At 42.0% G+C, this 27,196-nt stretch overlaps 1 protein-coding gene across 5 annotated transcripts; it reads right to left on the reverse strand.

The window, feature by feature from the left end:
• Nucleotides 1–533: 533 nt before the first annotated feature.
• RUBCNL (rubicon like autophagy enhancer) lies at nt 534–27,196 on the reverse strand. Of its 5 annotated transcripts, none has more exons than XM_064408762.1 (17): nt 27,158–27,196; nt 23,484–23,569; nt 22,610–22,718; nt 20,412–20,520; nt 17,734–18,399; nt 13,297–13,382; nt 10,027–10,237; nt 9,043–9,147; nt 6,928–6,970; nt 6,446–6,578; nt 5,889–6,034; nt 5,092–5,156; nt 3,700–3,938; nt 2,862–2,923; nt 1,788–1,941; nt 1,575–1,665; nt 534–1,100 (listed from the first exon to the last, which is right to left on the reverse strand). In XM_064408762.1, exons 3-17 carry the CDS (start codon nt 22,679–22,681, stop codon nt 988–990), a joined length of 2,295 nt encoding a protein of 764 aa, XP_064264832.1. In that variant the 5' UTR covers nt 22,682–22,718; nt 23,484–23,569; nt 27,158–27,196; the 3' UTR covers nt 534–987. The 5 variants fall into 5 exon arrangements, with proteins under 5 accessions (XP_064264832.1, XP_064264831.1, XP_064264830.1 ...); XM_064408761.1 differs by lacking the exon at nt 27,158–27,196 and adding an exon at nt 23,886–23,951; XM_064408760.1 differs by lacking the exons at nt 23,484–23,569; nt 27,158–27,196 and adding an exon at nt 23,421–23,443.

The following is a 27,196-nucleotide window of genomic DNA, read 5'->3' on the forward strand; positions in this document are numbered from 1 at the left end:
CATGGGAAGGATCCACACTGGAGAAAGGGAAAAGTGTGAGGAGGCAGGAGTAGAAGAAAGGAGCGGTTATGGACTGCCAGCAACCCCAATTCCCCATCTGCCTTGCACCACCTGGGGCAGGCTGTAAGGTAGAAAAATCAGAATGAAGATGCAAAGTTCAGCCTGGAAAATGGGTGGTTGAGGTACAGGAAAATTATTGGTTTAGTCTTTGCTTTTCATCACCCTACTCAATTTCTAATTTACAATGCATTTAATTTTCTCCAGTTCAAGGGGTTTTTTTACCCATGGCAGTAGCTAGTAAGAGATCTCCCTGCCTGTATCTCAGCCTGTGAGCTCTTCCATCTTCTTTTCTCCCTCTTCCTCTTGAGGAATGAGGTGAGAGAGCAGCTGGCTGTAGTGTGAAGAGCGCCTAGCAGCAGGCCAAGTTAACTCACCACAGGCTGTTGAATTGATGTGTTTAAAAGAAACTTAAAATTCAGTGGTTCACAATAAGCATTTGCCATAACAATTTCAGATTAGCATCTGCCTAAAAGTTGCAGACAAGTCTTTTCTATTTATTGCAGAGCTTTTCAGAGAATGATTTTGTACTTCACCACTTTTTCCCCATTTCCAAAATTGAACACAGGCAAAGACTTCCAACACTCACTATCAATACATTATCTGTAAAATTACAAAGATGAATAATTTCTACATGTATTAAAAATCTTACATCCAAGAACAAAACATAGCAACAAAAGGCAGCCCGAAAAATTAACATCCAGTCTGTCACCATTAAGATGAAACTCCTTTAGGGTGAATTTTCAATGACAATAATAAAGTTGACGTTTGTCTTTTTTTTTTTTGTCTTTTTTTTTTATTTTACCCCCCATAAAGGAGACATGCATTAAAAACTGTAATGTCTAAAACAACATTATTGAACACTTAATCATGCATCTGAAGATTTGGCTCTGAGCATCTTCTAAAGCCAGCAGTCAGAGGAACCCAGTTTCACTGAGGCACCAGTGATGGAGTTTCTGAAAGAGTCCTCCGAGCTGAGATCCGCAGACATTTGGGGCAGCCTCCAGACTTGAAGCATGCTTTGTGAAAGCATGTTTTGCACTCTGTTTATTCATACAGAGTAGCATTTAGAGGAAAAAAAAAAAAAAATTAAAAAAATGATTCAACAGCTGTGGTCCTTGAATCGTGTTCTATCATGAACATATCAGCACAAAAGTAAACAGAAGCAGTGCAAGGCTGGGACAACCACCACCACTGTAATAATTTACACTGAATGCTGTCAAGATCTGATAAAACAGCTCTCTCATGCCTAGACCCAAAACACAGTCTCCCCCTGCAAGCATAACCATGGTCAGGCAAATGCCTGGTTTTGCTCTCTGAACCCACTGATACGGAACAGCTGCCACGGGCTGGTTTTCAAGGATGCATGCTGTCCATGGCTTCCAAATGCACATGCAGGTTTTCAAATACGCACGCTTTCAGTGAAGCTAGTTCTCAACGTTTAAAATAAGTCTAAATGGTTTCATACACCAAAATTCCCCCAAGGAAGAAAGAAAAACATTCAGTCTGGAACATACCTGGGCACCTTTTACATTTGGCAGTCTGATATGGAAAGAGCAGGTCTGCACTCTGACAGAATTCACAGATAAACCCCTTCGCCTGACAGAGCTACAACAACAGCACAAGGATTGAATTTAAATATAAGAAAAAAAATTATTTGGGAATGGCAGCAGGGATATTTTCTTACAGTAGCAGCTGCAAGGACACTAAAAGCCCTGGTTTTTCCTTACCTCACAGGCATCTACATGAGAGGTGGAGCTCTTCAGAATATCTTTAAGAAGGGGCAGTAACTGCCCTCGTTTGATCTTCACCAGATCATCCAGTGAGAAGAGATGCAGCTCCTCTGTCAGATGGCTGGGAACCTGTTCAAATTCTTTCAGTACACTGCAAAGAGAAATAAAACCCAATTAAAATTATAAAAAGTTGTTTTTCAAGTGTATTTCAAGAATAAGCATCTTTCACTTCTCTAGTCACATGGGGATTATACAAGACAAGTTACTGCTATCTACCTCCCCTTCCAATTTGAGATCACTTTAATAGAAATTGGAAGGTTTGGGATTTAGAATAAATTATCTTTAAATTAAAAATGCTTTAAACATGCATTCCTCAAGCTTTGGAGTTGCCATACACAGTTACCCCAGCAATCCTTAAATAATGTGTAAAGGGCACTCTCCTACCTCAGGAACAGTAGGCAAAATCCCATATAGTATCTAATAAAATAAGCCATGCTTATTTATTTGCTTTGCAAAGAGGACTTTGAGGTGTTTTACACTGCACAGGTCACTACTGGGAGAAACTTTGTGCTGAACAGGTGAACACTGGAAATAGAGCTATTGGTCTTTATCACTTCTGCTTACTACTACTTTAATCTGAATATTTTTATAAAATAAACTGAATTGAGCATTATGACAGATTTCTGGAAGAAATCTTTAAACACTCAAGGAACACACCTGTTAATTAAAAAAGCCAACATATTTTTTAAAGATAAATATTCTCAGAGAGATAAGTATCTTTGATATTTTAAGGAGTGAGAACCAAAGAGAAACGGAACAGGAAAAAATACACAACTAAAATCACTCAACATTTAAAACCAAACTATATTACAACAAACAGCTACCACATAAAACTGGTACTTCACTCAACATTTGCAGTGCAATAGAAGGTAGGGGTTTTTTATTGTAGTTCTTTAATGTTCCTATCAACTTATTTAAAACTGCACCCAAATGTCTCTAGAGAAGAAGGCTCTATAAGCACATAATGTATATTTTATTAAGCTATTTTTCATGCATAATCACAGTCCATACCTTTCAGCAAACCTGCATGTTTTCAAAAGCTTTTTTAAATGAAAAAGCTGTTCTTGCGCCTCCTAAAAGATGGAGGAGAAAAACAAAGCCATTTTAAAATCAAAAGCATTGCTTTTATATATTGCTAAGTGAGGAACACCACCATTTGAGTCTGCAACCCTTGCAAGTACACCAAACCACACCTAAAAAAAGGGACTTCACACCTAGCATTAAACAAATGGATTTTCTAATGTATGAAAGCCAAAGGCAAGCAAAGGATAATTTTATTCCCTGACAAGTGAAGCAAGTCCTAGTGCCAAAAATGGCTGCAGGTCTTGATGCATGCTAGACCCACACCTGTGTAAGAACAGGTAAGCCAGGCAAACTCCTCAGCCAAGAAGGGAACACATGCCTACTTGCAGTCTTCAGAAGAACACTCTTCCTGAAGCTGTAGGAGGTACAGCTCTTACATAAGCCAAGGATGTTTCCCCGAATGGCCCACAAAATTAAGGAGTCATTCCAAAATTACAGAACTTTCCAACAGCCAAAAGCCAGGAAGATGCAAATATTTACTGCTGGAGACCAACTCCCTTATATGCATTAAAACTGGAAACCACTAAGGAAACACCTCCCAAAGAAAACAGGGCTAAGGAGACCTCTGGCACAGGCTGGAAAAACCTCTCTTTGCTCCCCTCACCTGAGGGAAAAGAGGGCAAGTCCCAGAAGTGGTGACGGGATAAGTCAGAAAAAAAACAACCTTCCTTCTTACCCCATACATACATAGGACATCCTGCCCTAAGGACCTATTCCCGAAAGTCTCAGACCCAGAAATCCCTAATAAAAAAAGTGCCACACTTACCCTGACCCTGTCCATTTCTTTACTTTTTGTGTAGAGGGTTTTGTTAATACACGACACATTGAAAATGGGGTGCTGCCATATGCTCTCCAGTAGGTGTTTAGAGAAGTTGCACACGTAGTATTTTTTGAAATCCCACTTTGAAAGTATTCGGGCAGGAATAGAAGACTGGGCATAGCTGTGGCAGCAGTCACAGAAGTACTTCCCCAGGTAGTCACAGTAGCGGAGTCTCCTGATATATTCTGCAGGCAGACAGCAATAAAATTCTGAGTATTTTAAAAACTTATGGGAAATAACTTTTGTCTGTATGCCTAGGCTGTCTAAATAACTCAGATCTAGTGGAATTAAGAGAAAGGGATTTTTTTGTTGTTGTTTTATTCTTTTCAGTAGAGGGTTTTATTATTGTGGTGAACACATGTACAAGGCTTGTACTTGGCATTACAGAAGAAAGCTTTTCTCATTTCCATTTTTGCTCAACTGATTATAATTATCAACATAACATCTTAGAAAAACCTCTGTTGCTTTAACCACAAAAGAAGCACTATTTAAAATACACAACAAAAATACTTCCACCAATTTTGGAGTCATGTTCGTACAATACTTTTTCACATCAAGAGATTTGTGGGGTTTTTCCCAGCTATTACAGCATCTCCTATTTGCTCATCTTAATATGCCACTATAGATTGTTGATACTTTACAGGACACCACAAATTCTGCTCTTATGAGCTGACCCAGAGCAAAACTGAAGCACTGCTTCAAAGATTTCTTAGGTAAGGTCTGTTTGTCAGTTCTGTAAATCATTGTGCTTTCAAGCAGTTCTCACAAAGTATCAGGAATTAAACAACAACAACAAAAAAAAAAAAAAAACCAAACCAAAAAAACCCAAACAAACAAGAAAGGTTTTGTCATCAAGATCTAAAGAAACAAAAGGTTTTAAAGATTAGGCACCCCAAAAGAACAAAACCACAGATTCCATAAACTTGCATACAGTCTCCAGAAAGAGACTTTTGGCAACGTCTAAATTGGCACAGGGAAAGAATTATTAAAAGAAACAACTGGACTATGCAAAACCAGCACTTTCCAGCCTGGAAGCTTGATTTTTTTGGTATCGTTTTTTTCTGTTTTATGACTGTTATGAATTTTTGTGGTTTATGAGAAGGACATCTATCAAGTATTGTATTCTGCATTGTATGAAAAATTCCAGACACCAGCAAGATCCCACTGTCTGTTTTACTATTGCAGGCACATCCAACAATGAGATTTTCCTTCTAGCTCAGATAATTTAAAAATTGTGGTACATCTCTGTTGGTGAGGATTATAGTCTGACTACAATACTGATTGCAGACCAAGTACTGCACTTATTAGGAGTTTCTTGCCAGTTTTGGTAATACTTACTGCTTTCTATTGGAGTTCCACAACCAACACACGTAAAGTTTTGAGCAGCTACCACTGCATCTCTCCTGTATACAAAGGCAAAAAGTTAGACCATTCAGCACCCAAAAGACAGTTTTAATTAACATTCTTCCTAAGTGCAAAAGAGCTAACACCGGCACCAGGGAGAATGTCCACCTCAGGAGCTGACTCCACCCCTTCACATGAAAAAGGGAGATTCTGTAACGCTTGTTGAAAGAACTAAATAATTTTCCATTTCTTAAGGTAGCATCAGTATCATAGGGTTTGGGCAGGGGAAATCCACATTTGCAACTGAAAAAGCAACTGCACCTGCAGCAACACAGGGAACAGCCAGTTTACTTACTGTCTGCACTTCACAGCATTTGAGACAGGGTGAGACAGGCATTTCCTCACACATGACCTGTTGTCTCCCCCCACTTTCTGAAAACCAGTTATCCATAAAATACTACAGGACAGCAGGGAAAGAATATTCTTCAGGTAGTGGAGAATTTCCCAAAAGCGAAGTACACTGCCACCATTACACCAAAGACTATGTGTATTATCACACAGAAAATTGTACATGCTGTGCTCATCAGGATGTGCCAAGAGAGGGGAAAAAGAGGCCATCTGTTTTCTAGTGAGGCTGGTGACAGACACTGCAGAAGGCTGTGCCATGCACCAGCTCTAGACCCGTTCACAGATCATCTGCACGTGCACTAGATCTGTTAATCACCCAAGCTCCTCCATCAGCTTTCCCCATGCTATACTAAATGACAATGCTCAGATCCCTCAAAACTTACTTGACTGAAGGATGAATATTAAATATAATCTGTGATCTTGGTGGAGACCAGCCAGAAGATCCTCTCAACTTGGATATGATCTTTATTTCTTCAGCCAGATTCAAACTGGACTCAAGTTCTCTTGGAATCTCTTCTTTCAGCACGGACTATTGGGAAAGACAGACTCATGAAGATAACCACTCCATCAACTGGACATATGTTAAATGCTATAGGAGATGTTTAGCTCCCTTTATACTCCAGTATTTTAAAGTTCAGTTTTCACCTGCATGTAGTCCCCCCTCAAACTCCCTCATATCAATCCCATAAGAAAGGACATCCTGGTTGTTCACAACTACATGTTTTAAGTGTGCTGAATTTTGCTGGAGAGAGAAGATATTTTCTAAAAATTTAGATAAAGTGAACTAATAACCTTTAAGCACTCATGTGTATTTGTTTTCTTTCTTTTATTTTTTTTTTAATGTAGCTTCCTCCTTTTCCTAGCAGTGAAGCAGCTGCAGTGAGACCATGCTTATTTGGGGAACTGAATAAAGAACTCGTTGTTTTCAGATCAGACTCACTCTCTGCTTAGATGAGCTCAGGCAACCAGACAGCTGAACTGCAGAGTCTGTCTGCAACCAGTATTTTCTGAAAGCTCTGCACAACTCCTGGGCTGTTGCTTCAGCAGAATTGCTGCCTGGTTCAAAAAATGATCTGAAAGGTAAGGAATACTGTCAGTGAAAAATAGCAGCATGTCATCAGCATCTCCACTGCCTTTTCTGCACCCAGGAAAAGTTTTCTCCCACTCCTACCCTCTTTCTTTGATACACCCAGGCCCTCGAAGAGCCACAGACAGCACCCTCCAGCAAGACTAAGGGACCAGAGAAACACTGCTAAGCCAAGCACCAGAGACATTTGCTGTCAAGCAGTATTCCTTCCCCTTCCTTGAGAGGGCCCAGTTTACCACTCCCACAGCTTTCCCTGCCCCAGCCAGAAGAACCACCAGAAAGCTGCTCCAGCAGAAAAGGTAGAGCCACGGGGCTATTACAGTAAAGATACACACCTTTTATCAGGGGCAACAGACAGATTTTCAAGGTCTTCAAGTTCTGCAGTAAAGGAGAAAATTTTATCAAACCACTTCAGAAACAAAGCATCTCTTACTCAGCATTATTTTAAAAATACTTTCTGTGTTACCACAGTGTCAGTTTCAAATATATTCATCTTTCCAACACCCTTCCTGGATGTGGGAAATAACCTCAGCCCTGGCTGTAAAACAGGCATAAGGAGTCTTATCTCCTCTGCATATCTCTGATGTGATGAAGAATATTCCCTAATACCTTTGCATCCCATCATCACCATGAGCTTGCCTTCAAGAGCTGAAAAGGTAAGGAGAGACTAAGTGCATGCAGGTCAAGGTCCAGACAGAAGTCAGTCAACAGCACAGAGCCAAGAGAGGCCACATTAGCTTTTTTGGACATTAACAGCTGTTTGGAGACACCAATCACAAACATACCAGTTAATGCTACAAACATGCTAGTAACAGGTGAGCAACTAAAGGACAACACTTCATTATGTCTACATAGACACAATATGCTTATGCCAACAAGGTGTTCACATTGGTAGTGTTAGTTTTGACCATGCTTATTGCTCTCAAGACAAATGTTTCCCTATTTATACATCTCAAAGTAACTCTCACTACTAAGGAGAGTGGTCTTGCAGTCTACTGCTAGTCTTTTGGGAGTGTGCTCTTCATTTGTAGATCAGAGAAAGATGAGAGGAAAAAATAAGTCTCTAAGACCAAAGAGAACAGTAAAAATCCATTTGTTATCAGGAAAAGATAAAACAAAGGTTAGAAGTTGCACAGGCCACTTTTCAGGGTTTCTACTTCTGTTTGTGTAAAAATCAGAAGCAAACCAAATGAAACTCAGAATGTCCTAAAGAGAAGCAAAGCACATATAAGAGAACACAGACATTGTGCTCTAGTCCTGAAGCAGAGGGAGAGGCTGCCTAAAACTGAGTCAATCTGTTTCATTAGGAAGTTATCATGTCCTAAATTCTCTCAAACAGTGCTGCTATAGCTGACTGAGGTTGTGCCAGTTTCACACTTTCTTCATGCATGTTCCTTTGGTTTAATCCTTAGACATAATTTTAGTCCCTCTGTTGGCTTTGCACGGCAAGATTTTGGTAGCAGGAGGGACTATGGCAGTGGCTTCTGTGGGAAGCTGCCAGAAGCTTCTCCCAAATCTGAGAGCCAATGCCAGACAGCTCCAGAATGGACACACCATGGGCCAAGGCTGAGCCTGTAGCCATAGTGGTGGGATAAGAGTCAAAATGGGAGGAAAAAACCCTGCACAGTTGCAGCTGGAGAGAGATGTGAGAATATGTGTGAGGAACAGCCCTGCGGACACCAAGGTCAGTGGAGAAGGAGGGGCAGGAGGTGCTCCAGGAGCCAGAGCTGGGATTCCCCTGCAGCTTCTTATGCAGACCATGGTGAGGCAGGGTGTCCCCTGCAGCCCATGGGGATTAATGGGGGAGCAGAGATCTCCCTGCAGCCTGTGGAAGAGCCCAGGCTGGGGCTGGAAGATGCCTGAAGGAAGCTGTGACCTAGATGAAAGAAGCCCATGCTGCAGCAGGCTCCTGACAGGATGTGTGGGAAGCCCCAAGAGGTAGAGAAACCGGTAGTGAAGTTTAGCCCAGGAAGAAGGGAGAGGTGGGGATGAAGGTGCTTTAATATTTGATTTAATTTCTCATTACACTATTCTGATTTGATTTGCAATAAGTTAATTGCCCCACATTGACTGTTTTCTCTGTGACAGTTTTTGGTGAGTGAGGTCTCCCTGTCCTTATCCAACCCACAAGCCTTTTGTTCTGATTTCTCTCCCCTTCCAGTGGAGAAAGGAAGTGAAAGAGTGGTTTGGTGATCACTTGGTGTCCAGCCAGGGTCAGCTCACCACACTCTCAAACCAGCAAAAATATTCTTCCCTAGAAACAAAATTCTGCAGCAGTCTGATATTTCTGCATGTGTTCTAATAAGGAGCTACACATACATAATTGTTTCCATTTTCTCATGTTATTTCTCCCACAATAACATCTACTAAATCAAGAAAATTCCCAAACAATGAAATAGATTCAACCAAACAATGTATCTGTTTCTGCAGTTACAATTTGAAAGTCTTACCAATAATTACATATTCATCCTCTGAGTCACTGTGGCAATGAAATCTGGTGACCTCATGATGTGATGGTAGATGCACCGGGGAGCTGACAGGCAGCAAAGCAGAGCCTGCCCAAGATAAGGACAAGATCAGTTAAACTTTTCCAGCATTTAAAAGTAGCTGCAATTATGTTTACGTTTTTCATCACTTGCCAAAATTTGAGCACACAGAGTGCATTTATAGAGCAATTTTAATTGTTTCTATACATACACAGAGCAGGCCAGTTCTTGAGAGTCTGTCATACAGTTTGTCCCTCAGTTTTCTCAGCCAGAATCTTGTACAGATAAACCCAAACCTTTTATATTGCCAGTGGTCTCTCCACTTTTCATGTCCAAGAACACAATTCATTTTTCCACAGATGTTATTTAGACCTTAGACTTATGATTCATCCCTAAAGTCTGTACGACTCAATAGACTAAAATCTACTTGAAAATGCATATGCTGACTCAAGTATAATAATGCTAGGAGTGTTTATTATCTTGCCCTAAACTACATGTGAATGAATACTCTGAGGAGTCTACTCAAACCAATTGCACAGCTTCATCTGCACACTGCAGAAGCAAACACAGAAGGAAAGAGCCAAATGTCAAACTACAAAAAAAAAATTAAGCAGAGAGAGAAAAACAGCCAGCTACAGGTATGCTCTGTGCAGAGTCATGCTTGGCTTGTGGCATTTAACCCTACATTTTAATTCTAATGTAAAAAAATTATTATAATTAATAAAACATAGGTGTGAACCACTTATGTGGTGGCAAAAGGAAGTATGTGACCTACAGGAAAACACTTGTGGCATAATGATCCTCAATGGACCCAGCTCTCCAGAGACTCAAAGAAGGTCACAGAGGATTTGGTTCCAAGCAATGTCCCAATTTGTTTAGTATTTTTTTGCACAGAAACAAACAGCAAAGCCTTTCAGACAAGGTTACATTATAAATTAAGTAACTTGCCTTCATAACCACTGTCTGAAGAGGTAACAGAAGAATCAGACTTCTTCACTCCAGGGTAAGAAGATAACTCTGAGTCAGTGTGATAGCTGCCATCTGATCCACCTGTCTCCTCCACACCCCAGGACTCTGCTTGTTGTTGGCTTAGGATATTACATTTCATTTTTTCTAGTGATGCTATAATCATATCTGCGACAAAAAAGTGTGCGTTTTCCTGGGCACAAGATTGGAACGCTCATTAGTAACAGCATATCTGATATTTAGTTAAGATGAAGTGAAATGTATCATTTTCCCACCACGCTTTTTCAACTCTATAAATAAAAATGTAAACCAGTCTGACCTTTTATTTAAACTCAAAAAAACCACCCCAAAGGCAATTCAGGAACAATATGCAAAAGGCAACTGCCTAGATCATTGTCTCACCCTTGATTATAACATCCAATCTACTTTATCTTACCCATGTATTAGATAAAAATGAACTTGATTACATGACAAACTGGTGTATATGTATGCATTTCAGAGATGCAGTCTTCTAGTTACACTGCATTATTTAGTATGCAAGCGTGCATCCAAGTAACCTATTTAACATGATTTCATTTCGAGTCAAAGTGTACGAACAGTTTTGCACACATGCTAGCTGGAGGGGGCCAGAAGCGGCAAGTTTTGAATGGAGTGCAGATCTTCAGGTGGTGGGAAGTACAGGAGCTAGTAAAATGTTTTCATGTGTTAAGAGTTAGGGCAGTGAGGTGGGGAATTTGCAGTGATATAGCTTACATGGCCAACTCAACACTACGTAGAAAGTCTGTGGTAAGAGTAAGTGGGAACCTGGCTCCCCTGGGCTTCCCACTGCCTTAAATAAAAGGTAGCTGTTCCAAAGCTTCACCGTAGCATTTCCAAATCAGACAACATTTCCTTGTCATGTCTCTTGCCATCTTGCCTGCCCTGGTCACCCATTCTCTAGGAAAAGGGACCACTGAGACATACACACACACCTGGGGCTCCTTTCCTAATATCATTGCTGTATCCCTTGCTTTCTGAGGTCTAACAGAGCATCCCACCAGCCCCACCTGAGCTACTGCTGATGGCCTGGGCACAAGTCCAACACCAGTCTCAGCTCAAAAGTGGACACATCGTGGAGAGACAGTTGTACTCAAGAACCAGGGGGGTAACCCAGAGACACCCAGGATACTCTCAACTGCCATGTGCAAACAAACTTACATCTAAAAAGATATGGCTGTATCCAAGGCTAGAGATTCTTGAGTGCAGGATAATTAAAGCTTTATAAAAGTGGCTTATGCTCAGAATCAACATCAGTATTCATGATATCCCCTCAACTTGTATAAGAACATGAAGAAAGACATCAGTGTTTCCGAATAGCTAAATCTTAAGGAGCACAACAGACAGCCTAGCTTTCTTACTGCTCACAGACAAATACACGTAGACAAGATTAATCTCAGCATTAGAGTGCACCCAAGTCCCTGTGGGTGTTTGGAGAGACTTATCTTTTTCCTACCACTAATTAATATGACTTGCTTGATGTACAGTTTCCCCAGAGACAGCTTTAGGAGTCCAGGAGTTCACTATCCTTCCATTAGCAAAGAAACAATTTAAAAGCCTTTTTTCCTTTTGGGAGTTCTCCTACTTTGAAGATAGAAAAAGTCTCAAGTTAGTGTCAGAACACAGCCTATCAGCATGCCCTGCTGATAAAAGCAATTAAGAGTGTATCTGAGAGAGCTGCACTGCAAAACATGAAACAGAACACATGGGCTCCTGTACTCACAGCATGACTATCAGCTTTCAGCTCTGCCTACTGATTGCTCCCTAACCCTAAGAAGCAGAACCAACTCAGATGTGACACACCAACCTTCTCATTTCTGTCCTCTCCCACTAACATCAGTGGAAAGTCCCTTTAAGATTATCTGACCCATTTCCTTCCTGGCACACAACTACAACTTCAGGACCTACTGACACCACATGCACCTTAACTTTCAGTCCTAAAGTTGAAAGAGATTATTTCACAAGCTAAAAGTATTTGAAGTTTAGTGGGTTTTTGTTTGGTTGGATTTTTTTGTTCTTTGGGTTTTTCTTAAAGGCAGCCTTGCTCATAATGGACTGAGCTCTTGCTATCTTTTAACTTGTAATCACATCAGCCCCCAGTCTCTGCACAGCAGTAGTAGCTGATAAGATCCTGCTTCGCTCAATACTCAGATTGTGGTTTCTAATCCAGATACCTGCTCACTCGTCTCCTGGTGTCTGAAAACAAATTACTTTTGTTTTAGGTCCCACAATAAAGACGGAGAAACATTGTCTCCTTTCTGAAACACCTTTCATAAAAAGCAACGCAAAAAGCTAGTTCAAGTTTGTTGAGTTTTGGTGTGTGATTTATTGAGTGGGTTTTGTTGTTTGAAATGCACCTTATGGATGTTGAGAGCTTCAAACCAAAGGCAGAACTTGCTGCGCTGGTAAAACAAGTGTTGTTGGCCCAGGACATGGGACCACATGCACACAGTCCAGCAAAAAAAAAAATCTTTTCTAGGCACATTTTTAAAGCTCTTTTATATTAAATCCTACTCATTACAATCCATTAACCCCTCTTTCTCACTGTTGGAAAAGATTAACATTTAGCACACAGAGTGTTATGTGTGACAGCTTTAGGTCCTCATCCCTATTTCTAGGCTTGAGTGGACTGCCTATCTAGCAACACACCTAAGACAGTTTGAAGCCCTTACAAAAAACTGCTTGAATTAGTGCAGCTCTTACAGTTACTGTGCTTGGTATTCGTATTGTAATTCTTTGAAAACAAATTTCACATGCTTATCATAAGCACACACAAAAATCCCCCATCCTTTCCCCATCTTTTGATAGTAAAAGCATGAGGTAAATCTCATACATATGCATGCCGCTGCAACAACTTCTATGTAACATATTATAATGCAACTTTAAAGTTACTAATGTTAAAATTTGCTTTCAAGGAACATGTGGGGAAATGATTGAATTAAAAGCAGAAACACACATTGTTCCTCTATCTATTTTCATTATTTAAAAATAATTAAAATTATTTCATTAATGGGTCAAGAGTAGAAGACAAATTATGAAACAGGCACTTTATGCTTGTAGGTTCACCCATAGAGGGCAAGAAGAGGGGAAACAGAGTATTTGTAAAGATTAGTACATCTATCAGGAAGTTCTTTTATTGAGAAACACCTCTTGTCATTTGGTTTTGCCACAATAAAACGTAAAGAACATTATGATGCTAGTGTTTGATGTCCTCACCTTTTCCACATCCTCTGGAAGCATGCAGACGTCCTGCAATGAACGATTCAAGGGTATAGCACTTATATTCAAAGGACAAGTAGAACCTGAGGGTATAACAAGAACTTTTTATTAGTTACTTCTTTCTCTGTAGCTCCCACGATGCATGCTGGGACTTCCAGAAAGAAAAGCAAGGTTTTCTTCCCAAAACTCAATATCACTGGGGCTGGAGGCTGTGGTAGAAGCTAAGGCAGAGAAAAATGTGAGAAATACACTGGCATTTGACCTATTCTGGCAACCTGAAGCATGAACATCAACTACCAGAGAAACACAGTTTAAATGCTGTCCTGTGACAGCAGCACTGCACTCCCACACCAGTTCTCTCCAAGCTACAGCCTGAGCTGCTGGGGACAACCACAAACAGAACCTGAGGCTGGATTTGCAGCGATGCTCTGCAGTTGGCAGCACAGCCAGCTATCACTGCACTCTGCTCCTTCAAGCTGCCAGAAGAAACACAAATCCCACTGCTGTCTGGGCATGCAGAGAGATGCACCTTAAAAGAATCCCCATATCACTGCTAGCATTGTGTTTGGAAACATTAAATTTGGAAAACATTTTGCCATTATGTTTCCATACCCTGAGGAAATCTCCCTCCTCCTTCCAAATGTAGCCCATACTGAACAGTAGTACATCCATCTGTGGCACTAGCCACAGTATTCCCTGCTTCCCAGAATTGCAGATTTTTCCTCCTGGTAGTCTCTGATGAGTATGCGAAATAAATTTTATCTCCTTTTCCCTAATAAGAACTTCTCACTGTACAGCAGAGCACACATCAGGTTTTTACTGGTGCCTACTACCTCTTCTTGGACCTTGAACTCACAGAGTTTCTGTTTCACCCCCATAATGTTTACAGGATAAAACAGACCATATGTGGTGGAAAAGGGCCACCACACAGACACCAGTTAAAGCCTTTGCAAATAGCACAGCTTAATCAATGGCTTTTTATTTTTTTAAAAACATCCTTCCTAAAGTGGTTTAAAAGTCACAGGCTAAGAGGTTCCCACAAAATATGATTATAACTTATGTAAAACTTTTCTCCAACTAAGGGGACATCAACTCTCAGGCCTAGTTTGGATTGTTTATGTTGCTGTAGTTAGAGAAGCCACGTTATGCTGCCCTGAGCATCGATGACATCAGGCTGTAAAGTCAACACTGTGCTCGAGCGGAGCGACACAGATGGAGAGTTTTTGTACGGCATTATTAATACCTCCATTGTGTATACCATGAAGCAAAAACGGAAAGGCTGACAATGTGACTTTTCAAAACACATTTAATGGCCTAATTAAGTTATTTTCATTCCTACCTATGATTCATCTTACTAGGTAAGCTCTGTAGCTTGATAATAGACTACATTCTCCTCAGTTAAGATAACAAATATTACTCTCTAAACTAAAAATAATAAGCAGAAATAAGGAAATGGGAAAATTATTCCTTCTCTTTAAAACATAAGACCTAATTAATCTCAAATATAATTTTGAAATCTAATGGGAGCTTTCTCCGTTGCTTACCTCTTGCATCCCACTTGCAGCTTTAAGTACAGAGAATGTAAAAAAAGCACAGGGAAGGAGCCCAGCACATCAAGCAATAGGATGCAATTCTGGGTCTGATGCAGAAAAGTTATCTAGTTGCCCTTTTGCTCCTGAGCTCTGTTGCCTGGAGGCTGCTGGGGCTGGGGAAAGAGCTCTAAGAGCCAGAGAAGGAAGTGACTTTGATGTACATAGGGGTTAAAAGCAAGAACCAGCTTGTGAACTCAGTGACACACGAGCCACAATAAAGCCCCCAGAAAACACTAAACTCAGTCACACACTCTTCATTAACAGTAACAAAGCCTTTTCAAAAGGTTGAATAAGGGCCATTCTCTGGTGGCCTCAAACATACAAACAAGGCCTAGTAGGAATTTCAGGGGACCAGCAGAAAATCCCATTAAACAAAAATTATATTCCACTGAAAAAAAAAAAAATCTGATTGAAATGATATTACATAGTTTTCTTGTATCTTGTGCATCCCTCAGCAATTCTCCTGTGAGAAACCACCATCTTTAAGCCAGCAAGTCAGGAAATCCTATTGTGTAATACCTGACCTTAAATTAGGCATTATATTTCTTCTTTTTCATTTTGCTATTCACTTTTCACATCCTCAAAGTGCAGGAGAGAATGAGACCGCATTACCCAAGCTACCCAGTAGCGAGTTAATGGTTAAAAGCAACAAGGAATGAAGAAATGCAGCAGTTTTCACTTCGTAAAGAAAAGGCCTGAGTCTAAGGCAGACAGAACATGCAAAGTGTCTATCAGGATGATCCTGCCTCCTATGAAGAGTAGCTTTTAGTAAAATCAAGGATGCTCCTCAGTCACCTGGCTGCCACATTCCTTGCTCCCTTTGTTTTCTGGAGAGCCAGCAGCTCTACTACCCCAACACAAGCTTGTGACACATCCAACTCGTGCCAGAAGGTCGAGTCACGCACGATGTATTTGTCCTTCTACACGTGCCTCGCAGTCCCCGCTGACCCCGAGAGCCTGGGCTGTGTTTTCCAGACCCAGCTCCCCAAACACGCGTGACTGGCCTCAGCCAGCCCCAACTGCAGGGTGCGGTTTCCTTCTCCCTGCTGGGCACTGCTTGAAGGCACGGAGCCAACGCAACACCCAGCAGAAGGAAACAGCCATAATCGTCACATACTAACTGATGACAACAGCCTGTCCCAGATGACAGAGGTGTTACTAAGAGCACGCAGTCCTACAATGGCATGTGCCTGTTTGAGACCTTGCTGCCAACTTAGACCTTGGAGGAGTTCTGGGTGAATAGCTAGAAAGGATCAGAAACTGGAAGTGGAGGTTAGTGAAGTGTCACCGTTAGGACTACTACTGACCAAAGGGAGGAGAAAACACCCAAATCAAAACAAACCAACAAAACCTAGACATTGTGTTATTATTTTATAATACAAAGGCAGGATGAACACTCCCTGTTCGTTGCCTTTATTCCAGCAGAAAAATCAGACCTCAGCTGCAATATTCTTATGAAGCTCATAATCTATCAACATGGAATCAAGAGGGGTTTGGATTGGAATGGAAGTTGAATATCACCTTGTTCCAAACCCCCTGCCGTGGGCCGGGACATCTTCCACTACACCAGGTTGCTCAAAGATCACTCACTAGACAGGTTGGTCAGGACCCCATCCAGCCTGGCCTTGAACACTTAAAGAGATGGGGCATCCACAACTTCCCTGAGCAACCTGTGCCAGTGCCTCAGCACCCTCATAGTAAAAGATTTCTTCCTAATATCTGGTCACCCTTCCCATTTGATAAGACCCCCTCTAAGTACTGGAGGGCTGCTACAAGGTCTCTCTGGAGCCTTCTCCAAGCTGAACAACCCTAGCTCTCTCTTCATAGGAGAGGTGCTCCATCCATCTGAACATCTTTGTGGCCCTAAGTTAAGTCCTTAGTTGCCACTAACATCCTTTATAAACAAACTGAAAATGCTTCATCTTGCTGTACCAAAGGCTGCTCCTGTCAATATTAGGTGTTAAACAGGAGGGAACTGTTCTGCTGCCTCAGCCAAAGGGCAGGAACCCCAGCCTGCAGCCCAGGAAGGCTGGCCCACCTCATGGAGGCACACACAGCCCCAAGGCCAGGCCAGCTGCTCCCCCAGCCATCTCAGGGACACGTGCTGAACATTCCCACCGAACAGCTCCTCACCTACAGGCCTACACTGCCCAGAACCCCCTGACACTGCAGGGACAGGAGGCACCCTGCTCAAAGAGCATCCTCTGCTAGCAGCCCTCAGCCAGTCCTCTTCACAAACACATGGGACTATCCACATGGCTGGAAACTGGTGAAAGGTATAAAGAACCTGTTCTACATCAGATGGGGGTTTGTGTCTCCAAAATCTCAGGGACACTTACAAAGGAGAACAGGAAAAACAGTCCTACTCCAGAACAAGCTAATTTAGTCATAATAAACTGGATGATATAATGCACTGCTTCCAAAACCCCAGAATCCAAGGGTTCCCTCTCCTCCAGCTGCTGCCAAACACAACATGACCCCACACCAATGCCCAGATCCATGCTATCTGCTATTGGGAAAAGGGTAACAGTGAAGACAAGATAAAGCTGGTAGAAAGCTCATCCAGTGGATGTTCTACATTCCTCACAGCTCGGCAACTTCTGTATTTTATCTACAGTTGTGTACTACAGAAGCATTTCTTCAACCTGAGAGATGTCCAAGCGTGAGCATCTCCCATTTTACCAACCACCCCTCAGCTTCTCCTTGGTTTTTAAGCTCTTTCTCCTCTCTCTCCTATTTTGAATGACAGCATCTGTCTTATTTGCAATCACCATAAATAAGGCCTGCTTCAATGACAGCTCGTTCCAGAGATCTTACTACAAAAATGCAGCTGTAAAGTTACCTGTTGGATTGACTGGCTCTGACTGGGAAAGGCCCCTGGGAGAATCGTTGTCGCGGCTGCTGAGAAGTGCAGGTTCCACAGCATGAGGGTATTTCACCAGATCTGCTTTACCAGCTGTTGAATCTGAAAGCAACCTTGTGAAAGCCAAGTCTCTCTCAGGGGAGGTAGAAGATTCTTTTCCAGAATGCACAACAGCGGACGTGACGGTGCCTCCTGTTAACGTCACCTGGGTAAAGCAGTCACGCTTCAGAGGGGACACGCTTGAAAGAGTGAAACCATTCAAGGAGGAAGCAGCAGGATCTCCATCAGTATAATGGGGACAAGAGAAAGTATCCAGTGAAGGTTTGGAGGAATCACAGTCTGTGTTGTTCCAACATGCCCGGGGCCTGGTAAACCGAATGTCTGTTTGTGTACAGGCAGCACTGTGATGTGCAGAATCACTGTCACTGTCATCTTGGCTGTCCCCAGTGCTGCTTTCTTCCCACTGCTCCACATCACTGTCCAGATGCTCAGCTCCCTGCACTGTGCTCTGCTCCAACACCAAAGAGGGCTTCAAACCAGATGCATTTAAAACAGACATGAGAATGTCTTTGATAGCTTCAGCACTGCCTGGGTATGATCCAAAACTTCCAGCATGTCCAATCACTGCTGGCCTTGAAGATTCATCTGTTCAGAAATTAGAAAAAAAACCAAGAGTTTAGGAAACAAAATTAAGAAAAATACACATAGTATTTTTTACACAGGTGGGAAGACAGGACAGCTGAATTCACTCTCCACTCTCTGCTGTCTCTTCCTGCAAGAAATCTCTTGCTTTCTGCACTAAGGAAGCAATTCTGTCATTGATAAAGGCTAGGTAATAAACCAACAGTAAAGTATTCTGCTGCTATCCAAACACAATTAGCTGAGACTTTAATGGTGACTGATTGTCAGTGTGCTCAAAAACATCACTGTCCTACAAAACAGGATAACAAAACTATTACTGGTACAGGTACTGATCCTATTGCCAATAGAAAAGAAGATTACATTATAGTAAGTCACATGGAAGACCAATAGAGCAGAAAGAGTAACAAAAAATACACTCAGTAATACAAGGTCAATGTGCTTGTGTGTTTCAGTTCAGTCAGACTGGAAATGGCTAAAGTAAACTTCAGTTCCATTATTCATGGAGTGGCAACACTTGGCCAAAACCATAACAAACCTCTGTCACACCAAGATCATTATAATGCCTCTGAAAGAGTGAAAAGCACTGCCAAGGTCCTATGTGATCTACTACAAATCTTAGTTTGACAGAAAATGGAAAAACTGCTTTTAATGGCAGACATAGCATCATTAGCAGGACACAGAAGCGTGCACAACCAGCAGCTTTTGAAGAATAAACGGAAGTCCTGTACCTTGAACAAAATAAACAAAAAACCCAAAAACAAACAAAAAACTCTCAGAGGAACTGCCATAATCCAAGTAATTGAGAGATTAGACACAAAGTCTATGTTCAAGAAGAAACCACCGACTACTTCAACACAATGAAGTTAACAACTATCTCCTTTGGGGAAGATAAGTCAGTTATAAAATCCTAAGAATAGATACAATCAAGAAGAATCATTTCTAGGACAAAGAACTCCTAGTTAGGACCACGAGGATTGTTAAACACTGCTAGTGAAAAAAGCAGGAAGTCTTGCAGACTCCAGACTTTGCCCAGAGGTTGCTCTCCTTAGACATATCTCATTGGAAAACAGTAAACTTCTCCATGAGTCTCCCGCCTGGAAGCCTGCATGCAGGCAAACAACATGATAAGAAAGTTTACTAATGAAGGGATCAAAACAAAAAACCCCATGTATGTTGGAACAGCAAGTCCATATAAAGATGAGTGCTCATCAAGAAAAAGCTGAAAAAAACCTGAAAACATCATGTATAACAGAAACTGCAAGAGCTGCTAGCAAAACTATCCTAGTAAAGCCAGGTCAAAATCAGCCAGAGTATGTCAGTAATAGGGATCAGTCACCTGCTACTTACCAGGACAAAGCTCTTGCAGAAACAGAAGCAAAACTGCACATTTTACTGGCTACACTTGCAAACAAACATCTTGCCAATGTAGCCAGCCATGTCAATATAAGGACAGGAATGGGAAAATTAAAAACTAGCTGACTTTCAAACAAATACATTTCAAACTTCTCAGGGAAAGAAAGATACTTAGGTAACTACTGACATTTCAATTGCACAGGAATACCTAAATTTGGGCTGCAAACAATATCTTCTCTGTGCAAAACATGTAGTGTTATAATCAAAAAATCATAAAATTTTATGGGCTGAAAGGGGCCTGAAAGATCATCTAGTTCCAACCCCCCTGCTGTAGATGGGGACAGCTTCCAGAAGACCAGATTGCTCAGAGTCCCATCCAACCTCACCTTGAACACTTAAAGGGACAGGGCATCCACAACTTTTCTGGGCAACCTAATCCACCCTCACATGCAAATGTCGGCATTAACTAAAATGGCCAAACTACCATTAAAAGAAAAAAACCACCCATATTTGCAAATTGTATCTTGATGTTGTACCACCCTCAAAGCCAATAAGCAAGGAACCCTTTTCACACAAACTAGACTTGTGTAGTACACACAAACACCAATAGCTTTTGCTAGCACTACAAGCACTAGGAAAACTCCTGAGGGAGGTGACATTACCTGAGAGAACAGAGATTTGAGGTGTCGGAGCAAGGCAGCTAATCCTCACCGAGGGATTTGAAGAACACGCTGAGTCGGTGAACGCCACCTTTAGGCTTTCGTGGTTTAACTACAACGAGAACAGAGAGGCAGACAATTTGGTTATAAGATAACAGCACTCTGCTAATGATACCCTCAGTCTCACAGTCATCCCAGCAGGAAGAACACTTTTTTTAAGCCTGCTGACAGTCACCTAAGCACTGCCTACATTTCTGGCTGCCTGGAAATCTCCCCAGAAGCAAGCACTGTCTGGAGAGCACTCATATCTCAGCTCTGCATCTCTCATTTCACTCCAGAAGGCAGGTGTCCAAAAGAAACTCTCCACAGCAGGAGGATTAAACACATGCATAAGGCACAAATGAGACAAAGTGCTGAATAGGATGCCTGTGTATGTAGCAAAACAACAGCAATGGAGTGGAAAATAATTCAAGGAATCACCAATCTGTATCTGGAAGCCTTGGCCTATTTAGAGGTATACAAGTTATAAGTTAAATCTATGAGGATCCAACTCCACAAATGTCTGATCCATGTGCTGCTTCATCTCCCAGCTCTAACAACTGGAAGCAAGTGTGGTCATGTCACCTAATTTGATAGAACAGAGTACACGTGGTTCATATCAGCAACGTGACTGACCCAGCATAATGCAAGGGGTGGCACAAATAGATAATACTTGACCTGGCACAGAAGCCTGCCAGTATAAGCTGACCAAAATTTTGAAAGCATTTGAACTGCCAGAGCAGGTTTATACCAGAACAGCACTTCACTTTTTGCAGTCATGATGCTTTCAATTCAGTATTTCTACCCTCAAAGCTGGATTTACCATACTGTCAAACCAGTGCAAACTGAACTAGGGAAGCAATTTAGTGCAGATACTCAGGAGCTAATTCCAAAAAGAGATTATGATACACTCAGGACAATAAAGCAACAGGTATCCTCCCTAAGCTCATAAATTCCTTGTGACTACCTAAAATTTGTCCCCCCACCTCCCTGCTGCCTCAAGTATGTCATGGACCTGCAGAGCACATCACAGAAACCAGGGAAATGAAAGGGATGCCCTGCTCTGACATGCACATCATGGTTAAAAGGCACTTAACCAAGGCATTGTGCTTTACCCCCAGATCACTGAGAATGTCTGCACATTGAAGCACAACCAGGACTCCTCTCACCCTCCCCTGAACTCTGTGATCTCATAAAAAGAGAAGGGAGTTAAAGGTGTGCTATCCTCCACCACCCGGGTTGTTGACCTCTACACTTCCTATGTAGAACAGTGAGGTGACTCAGAGTACAGCTCTTGTCCAGATACCCTTCAGACTCACGGAAAGCAGAAGAAATTAAAACCGACAGAGAATTTCCCTTTTAACTGAAGAATAACGTTTCAAGCCAAAAATTGTATGTTTAATTTAAAATATTTAGCATTTGATTATGTCAGTGCTTAGAAAAATACTCTTTTCAGTATCTGCTAGTGTTTTCTATTTTTCCCCCTCTGTACTACCTTAGAGAAACTGGCATGTAGGCAGGCTTTATACATATAAATATCAAATGGTCAAAATTGTTTTCAATACAATTAACAAACTCTCAGCAATTAACAGATTCTACCTTTTACAATGCAAGTATCACAACTGCCCACCAAGATAAATACAAGTACTTTATCAGTAAGCATAGCTGTTAAGGATGCTGAGTTTTAAGACTTTTTGTCTTTGTTTTTAAACAATTCTCCCATCTCTCAGTTCCTATCAGAATGGTCTGAGAATTGAGGTAAGATTTCCATTTACTCTCCAGATGCTACAATTTCAACTACATCTCAGGGGGGGAAAAAGCCATGTAACTGTCCCCTCCAATAACCGGAAAGAAAAGAAAAAAAAAGGCGATTAAAGAGCAGTGATAAGGAAATACAACAACAACAGAAGCACATGGAAAGCACAACACACCGCCATAACAAAACAAAACAAAAAAAATTTTGACATCTTCCTACTATAAAAGTAGTGTGCCTTTTCCTCCCCTACCTCCAATATCGGGACTGTGTTTCCCAAGTTAACTCTACCAGCATTTAGAAATAACTTACTACATCCACTGAAACTAAAAGCTGGTTTTTGATCCAAGACCCCCCCGAACTAATGAGCACACTGAGCCACCATTCACAAGTCTCTCCCTTGCCTCACCTTCTCCGAGCAGGGGTGCTTGAAGACTTCTGTTCTGCTGAAGCTGGCGAGCGCTACTGTATGGAGAGACATGATGGGAAAGCTTTCATTTTTCGGTGTTGCTAAGTACCTGGAAGAAACAGAGAGAGAATTGCAGTCACCACTACGTTATCCGCGTTTCTCCATCTGTTTCGCAGACTCTACAGTTAATATTCCGAACTGTTTTCCGTCCCGACTTGGCACGCTTATAGGAGCTCGCCGAAAAGCAGAGCTCAGCAACAATGGAAATGTGCTTTTAAAAAGCGCCTAACTCAGAGACGGGGGATCGTTTGTTTGCTTGTTTTTTAAGTAACACAACAGCATAAGAGCAAGATTATTCCTCATGCATAAGAGCAAGATTATTGATCAGTGGTCCTTCAGAGTTTGCTGTAAAAGGAGGAAGAGAGGGAGCGGAGCGGGCAGCAGCGAGCCCCATGCTCCGGCTCTGCAGCAGAGGCTGCTCCCCTCACGCCGGCTGCCGGGCAGGGGCAGGGGCTGGCAGCGGCGACGGCAAACACCGTCGATGTCCCCGGCACGCCACGCAGCGCTGCTCAGGCAGGGCTCTGCTGCCATCACGGCTCACCAAGCGCACCACCCGGAGGGAGACCCCGGCACCTCCCGCCGCCCCAGGCAGGCGCCGCGCTCCCCGCCAGGCACCGACCGCCGGCCGCGCTCCCCGCTCCCACCTGCGGCCGCCGCTCCAGCGCCTCCTGCCCGCCCGCCCGCCGCGCCGACGATGCTGAGGCCGCCTCCTGCCCGCTCCACGTCCCTCCCTCTCTCCCGGCCCGCCTACCCTCCCTCCCGAGGCGGGGCCCGAGCCAAAGGACGCCGAACAAATCTAAACAACCAAAACAACCTCGTGCCGAGGAGTAGCGCCGGGGCTTTGCGCTTGTCTGGGCTGGAGAAAAGGAGACCGGCGACCTCGTTGCTCTTTGCAGCTTCCTGAGGAGGGGAAGTGGAGAGGGAGGGGTTGAGCTCTTCTCGCTCAGCGACAGGACGCGTGGGAATGGTTCAAAGCGGCTCCTAAGTTTACACTGGACACTGGGGACTGTTTCTTTGCCGAGAGGAACGGCGTTCCTGGAGGTGGTCAATGCCCCAAGGCTGTCCGCGTTTGAGAAGCACTTGGACAACGACCTTATCAATATACTTTAACTTGGTCAGCACTCAGTTACTCAGGAAGTTGGACTGGGTCATCACCGTAGGTCCCTTCCGAATGGAAGAGTCTATCCGACAACCAAACCAACCCAAGAGGAGTCACCTGGGAATGAATGGAGGGTGTTCTCTCAGTCGGTGTGAGCTGGGGTGGAGTACAGTGAAGCTTCCAGGCAACATATGCAAACACAACTCAAGAATCAGCTCTATTTGAGGACTTGCTAACTGGCCGATTAGAAGTGACAGGTCCATCCTCACTGAGCCTTTGGAAAAGAACTGAGCCACCTGCCAGGCTGATCTACGAGTCAGCTGCCCTAGCAGGCTCAAAACTAGCAAGCTGTAGCTCCTAGTAGCCAGTCTGAGTTAAAAATAGAGTGAAGGAATGCTGAGCTGTATTTGTGAAGCTAAAAAAATTGCTGATTGTTCATAAAAAGCAAAAAATATGTGCAGGAGCTTAGGAAATCGCAAATCATGAGGAAGTGGGAAGAAGATAGAGTCCAGATGGTACCGTGCAGAAATAAGTAGAAGCAGTAAATAGAAAACGGAGCAAAACAGAGCTGCAGCTGAAAATGTGGCTTTCAGATGTTCTGGAGTAATTGTCTCCTTTCTAAGCACAAATGATGACTTAGCCAGTAAATAGGCCAGTGGAAATGGGCTGTGGAAACTTAGGAGGAGCTGCTCACCGTTGCCTGAATTTTGTCTAGATGGGGCTCTAAGCAACCCTGCTTATCCCAGGGGGGTTTGACTAGATGTCCTTTAAATGCCCCTTCTAACATAACCTATTCTATGATTCTGTGTTATCCTATGGTGTGAGTTTCAAAGTCCCAGATATAGAATGTTAATTTCACATTATTATTTGTAAAAATAAATTCTACTTTTGAGATGTATTAATGTCAGGAAGGGCAGAAATGTTATAGATTTATTTGTAGTTTTTACTAAGATGGAAAGGTTATAGATTTATTTGTAGTTTTTACTAAAGCCTGGTAAAAGGTGTGCTAGGAAATTTGTGGTTTATTCCCATAAAGTTTTCCAAAATCTTTACAGTAAAAGAATTATACAAATGAAAAACACTAAGCATGTCTGAAAGCAACACCAAAAAAAAAATTATGGTAGCATTTTCACATCCATTTAGTGCTTTTTTCCCCCTCTCCTTGCTGTACTCCTTGTACATATATGTGTGTGTGTGTATGTGTGTATTTCCAAGAATCCTTGTATTGTATCAGACCCCTTGCTCAGGATATGATTAAAAGCCCTTTTTGCAGATGTCACCAACAGAAATATTAGAAAACTGGACAAATGCAGAATCACAAGGACAAGGAGGAAGAAAATGTCAGACTGTTTTAAAAGTTGATTAGGTGGAAACTCAACAAAGCTAGGGTGCACCAAACTGGCACCTCACCCCAATAAAAGTATCACCCACACAGGCTTTGGAAGAGGCAAACCAAACTTATTTTTTCTGGTGTATATGCAAAACAAAAAGCATCAGCAAAAATGTGTCCCAAACCTTACAGCAGAATGTCAGAACCCAGAGGCTGGGAGCAGAGATGTCAGATTAAAAGTCCATCAATGGGCTTCTGTAGAGGAGTATTCCTACTTTCCATATCTTGGGCATGGAAGTACATGTATAGGGTATAGACCACTGAGATCTTTGAGGTACAAAAGGATACTGGGGAGAACTAAAGCAGATTTCCTGTGTGTCTCTAATATAGTTTATTTATTTTGTGTTAAAGGCATTGTTCCCAACAGAGACCCAGGAGAGTCCTGACTCTGTAATGTTTGCATCAAACTGCCTGAAAGTAATCAGGAAGAGGAGGATTTTTAATCACACCTAAAATAGCTCAAAGTTGGCAATTGCTTGGAAAACTTCTACAGAGAAGCCCCAAAGGTTTTCTTTTTTTTTTCTTTTTTTTTGTTTTGTTTTGTTTTGTTTTGTTTTGTTTTGTTTTTGTTTTTAATTTTAAGGCTAATGTTGCAGAATGATCCAACTCCACCTGTTGGGGAAGATGACTTTTGAAAAGACTCAATATTCCTAATTCCCTAGAAAAGAGCTACCAGGAATAGCTTTAAAGTTAAACATGTAAGCAATATAAAAGGAGGAAGTGCACAAGTAATTGCATGTAAAACCAAAATAATTACAAGGATAGGAGAACTGTCCCAAGCCAAATGTACATCCAGGAAATTGGTGGTCAGCTGACCTTCTAAAGAATTCCAAACATGCTGATTTACAGGCATCCACTCAAAATACAAAATATGTCTGAGGGTGTTGGTCCCCTGGCAGAGGATGACAGCTTGAGACAGTGTCCTCAGCTTCCCACCCAGCTGGGTGTGTGGCCACGCTGCTCCTGAGCGAGCTATCAGAGCCTCAGCATGCTGGTAGACCTTGCAGTACTGTGGCACATCTCCATCAGAGCAATGCACTTTCTGCTTTCTAACTTTTTTTTTTTTCCTGGTAGCTACTTAGTTACAAATATGTAGTAAATTCTAATACAGCCAAAGACCATAATTTCTGTGACAATGTCCTTTAATCCTAGTAGTTGAATAGAGGTTGATGAGTGACTTGGCCACCCAAGTCAGAAGGTCAAATAGACCGAAGGCGCTTTAGTCATTCCTGTTCAGAAATTCTGACTCTGCACTACTGGTACTGTGTAACTGCCATAATTGACACAAATTCATATTTTAGATGAGTTTAAGCCTTTTTAAAAACCCTGTAATGAGCTAAATGATTCTCAGTAGAAGACAGAGTCAAGTGTCCTGCTACGCATCCTTTTAAATATTAAAAATGGAGCAGAGAAAAGGATAGAGTGGAGCTGCTTTCAGGAGGAGTAGAGCTGGATTCTGAAGGTTGAGGAAAGAAAAAACGGAAAGACCTTGCAGTTTTCCATAAAAATCAGTCTGTAAAGGCTTTCCAGTATTGTTCATTTCAAAGCATATGGGAAAACTTGGCATCTTGGAAAAAGGCTAATCCTTACAGCTATGAACTGAACATCAGAAACAGTTGAAAAAACATCACTTTTAAAGGTTTTTAATAGTGAACTGTGCACCAGTACAACTGCTGAGCATGGATTATACAGGGTATTTAAAGTCAAAAATATACCATATGTAGCTTCATATTTCAGTAACTAATGGTTTTAACCTCCTGTTTAGCTGAGGATGCAACTATTCCTCATGAGTACAACTTTAAAAAACCCTCACTAATGTAGGAACACTACTTGTATAGCAATTCCTGAAGTGAAGTTTGTGTGGAAGAATCGTGGAGAAAAAGGGAGAAGAGTGAATCACAGAGAGGTTAAAGACAGCCGAAATAGAGACATTTAAGAACTATCTCTCTATTGTGCTGACTTTCCTTGAGGTGGAGAGTCAAACTCACACAATACTTACCACTGATGATGGGGTTTTTCGGCATAAACGTGTGACAGA

This window comes from Passer domesticus, chromosome 2 (assembly GCF_036417665.1).
Source record: "Passer domesticus isolate bPasDom1 chromosome 2, bPasDom1.hap1, whole genome shotgun sequence".
In the NCBI taxonomy this organism is placed as follows: Eukaryota; Metazoa; Chordata; class Aves; order Passeriformes; family Passeridae; genus Passer; species Passer domesticus.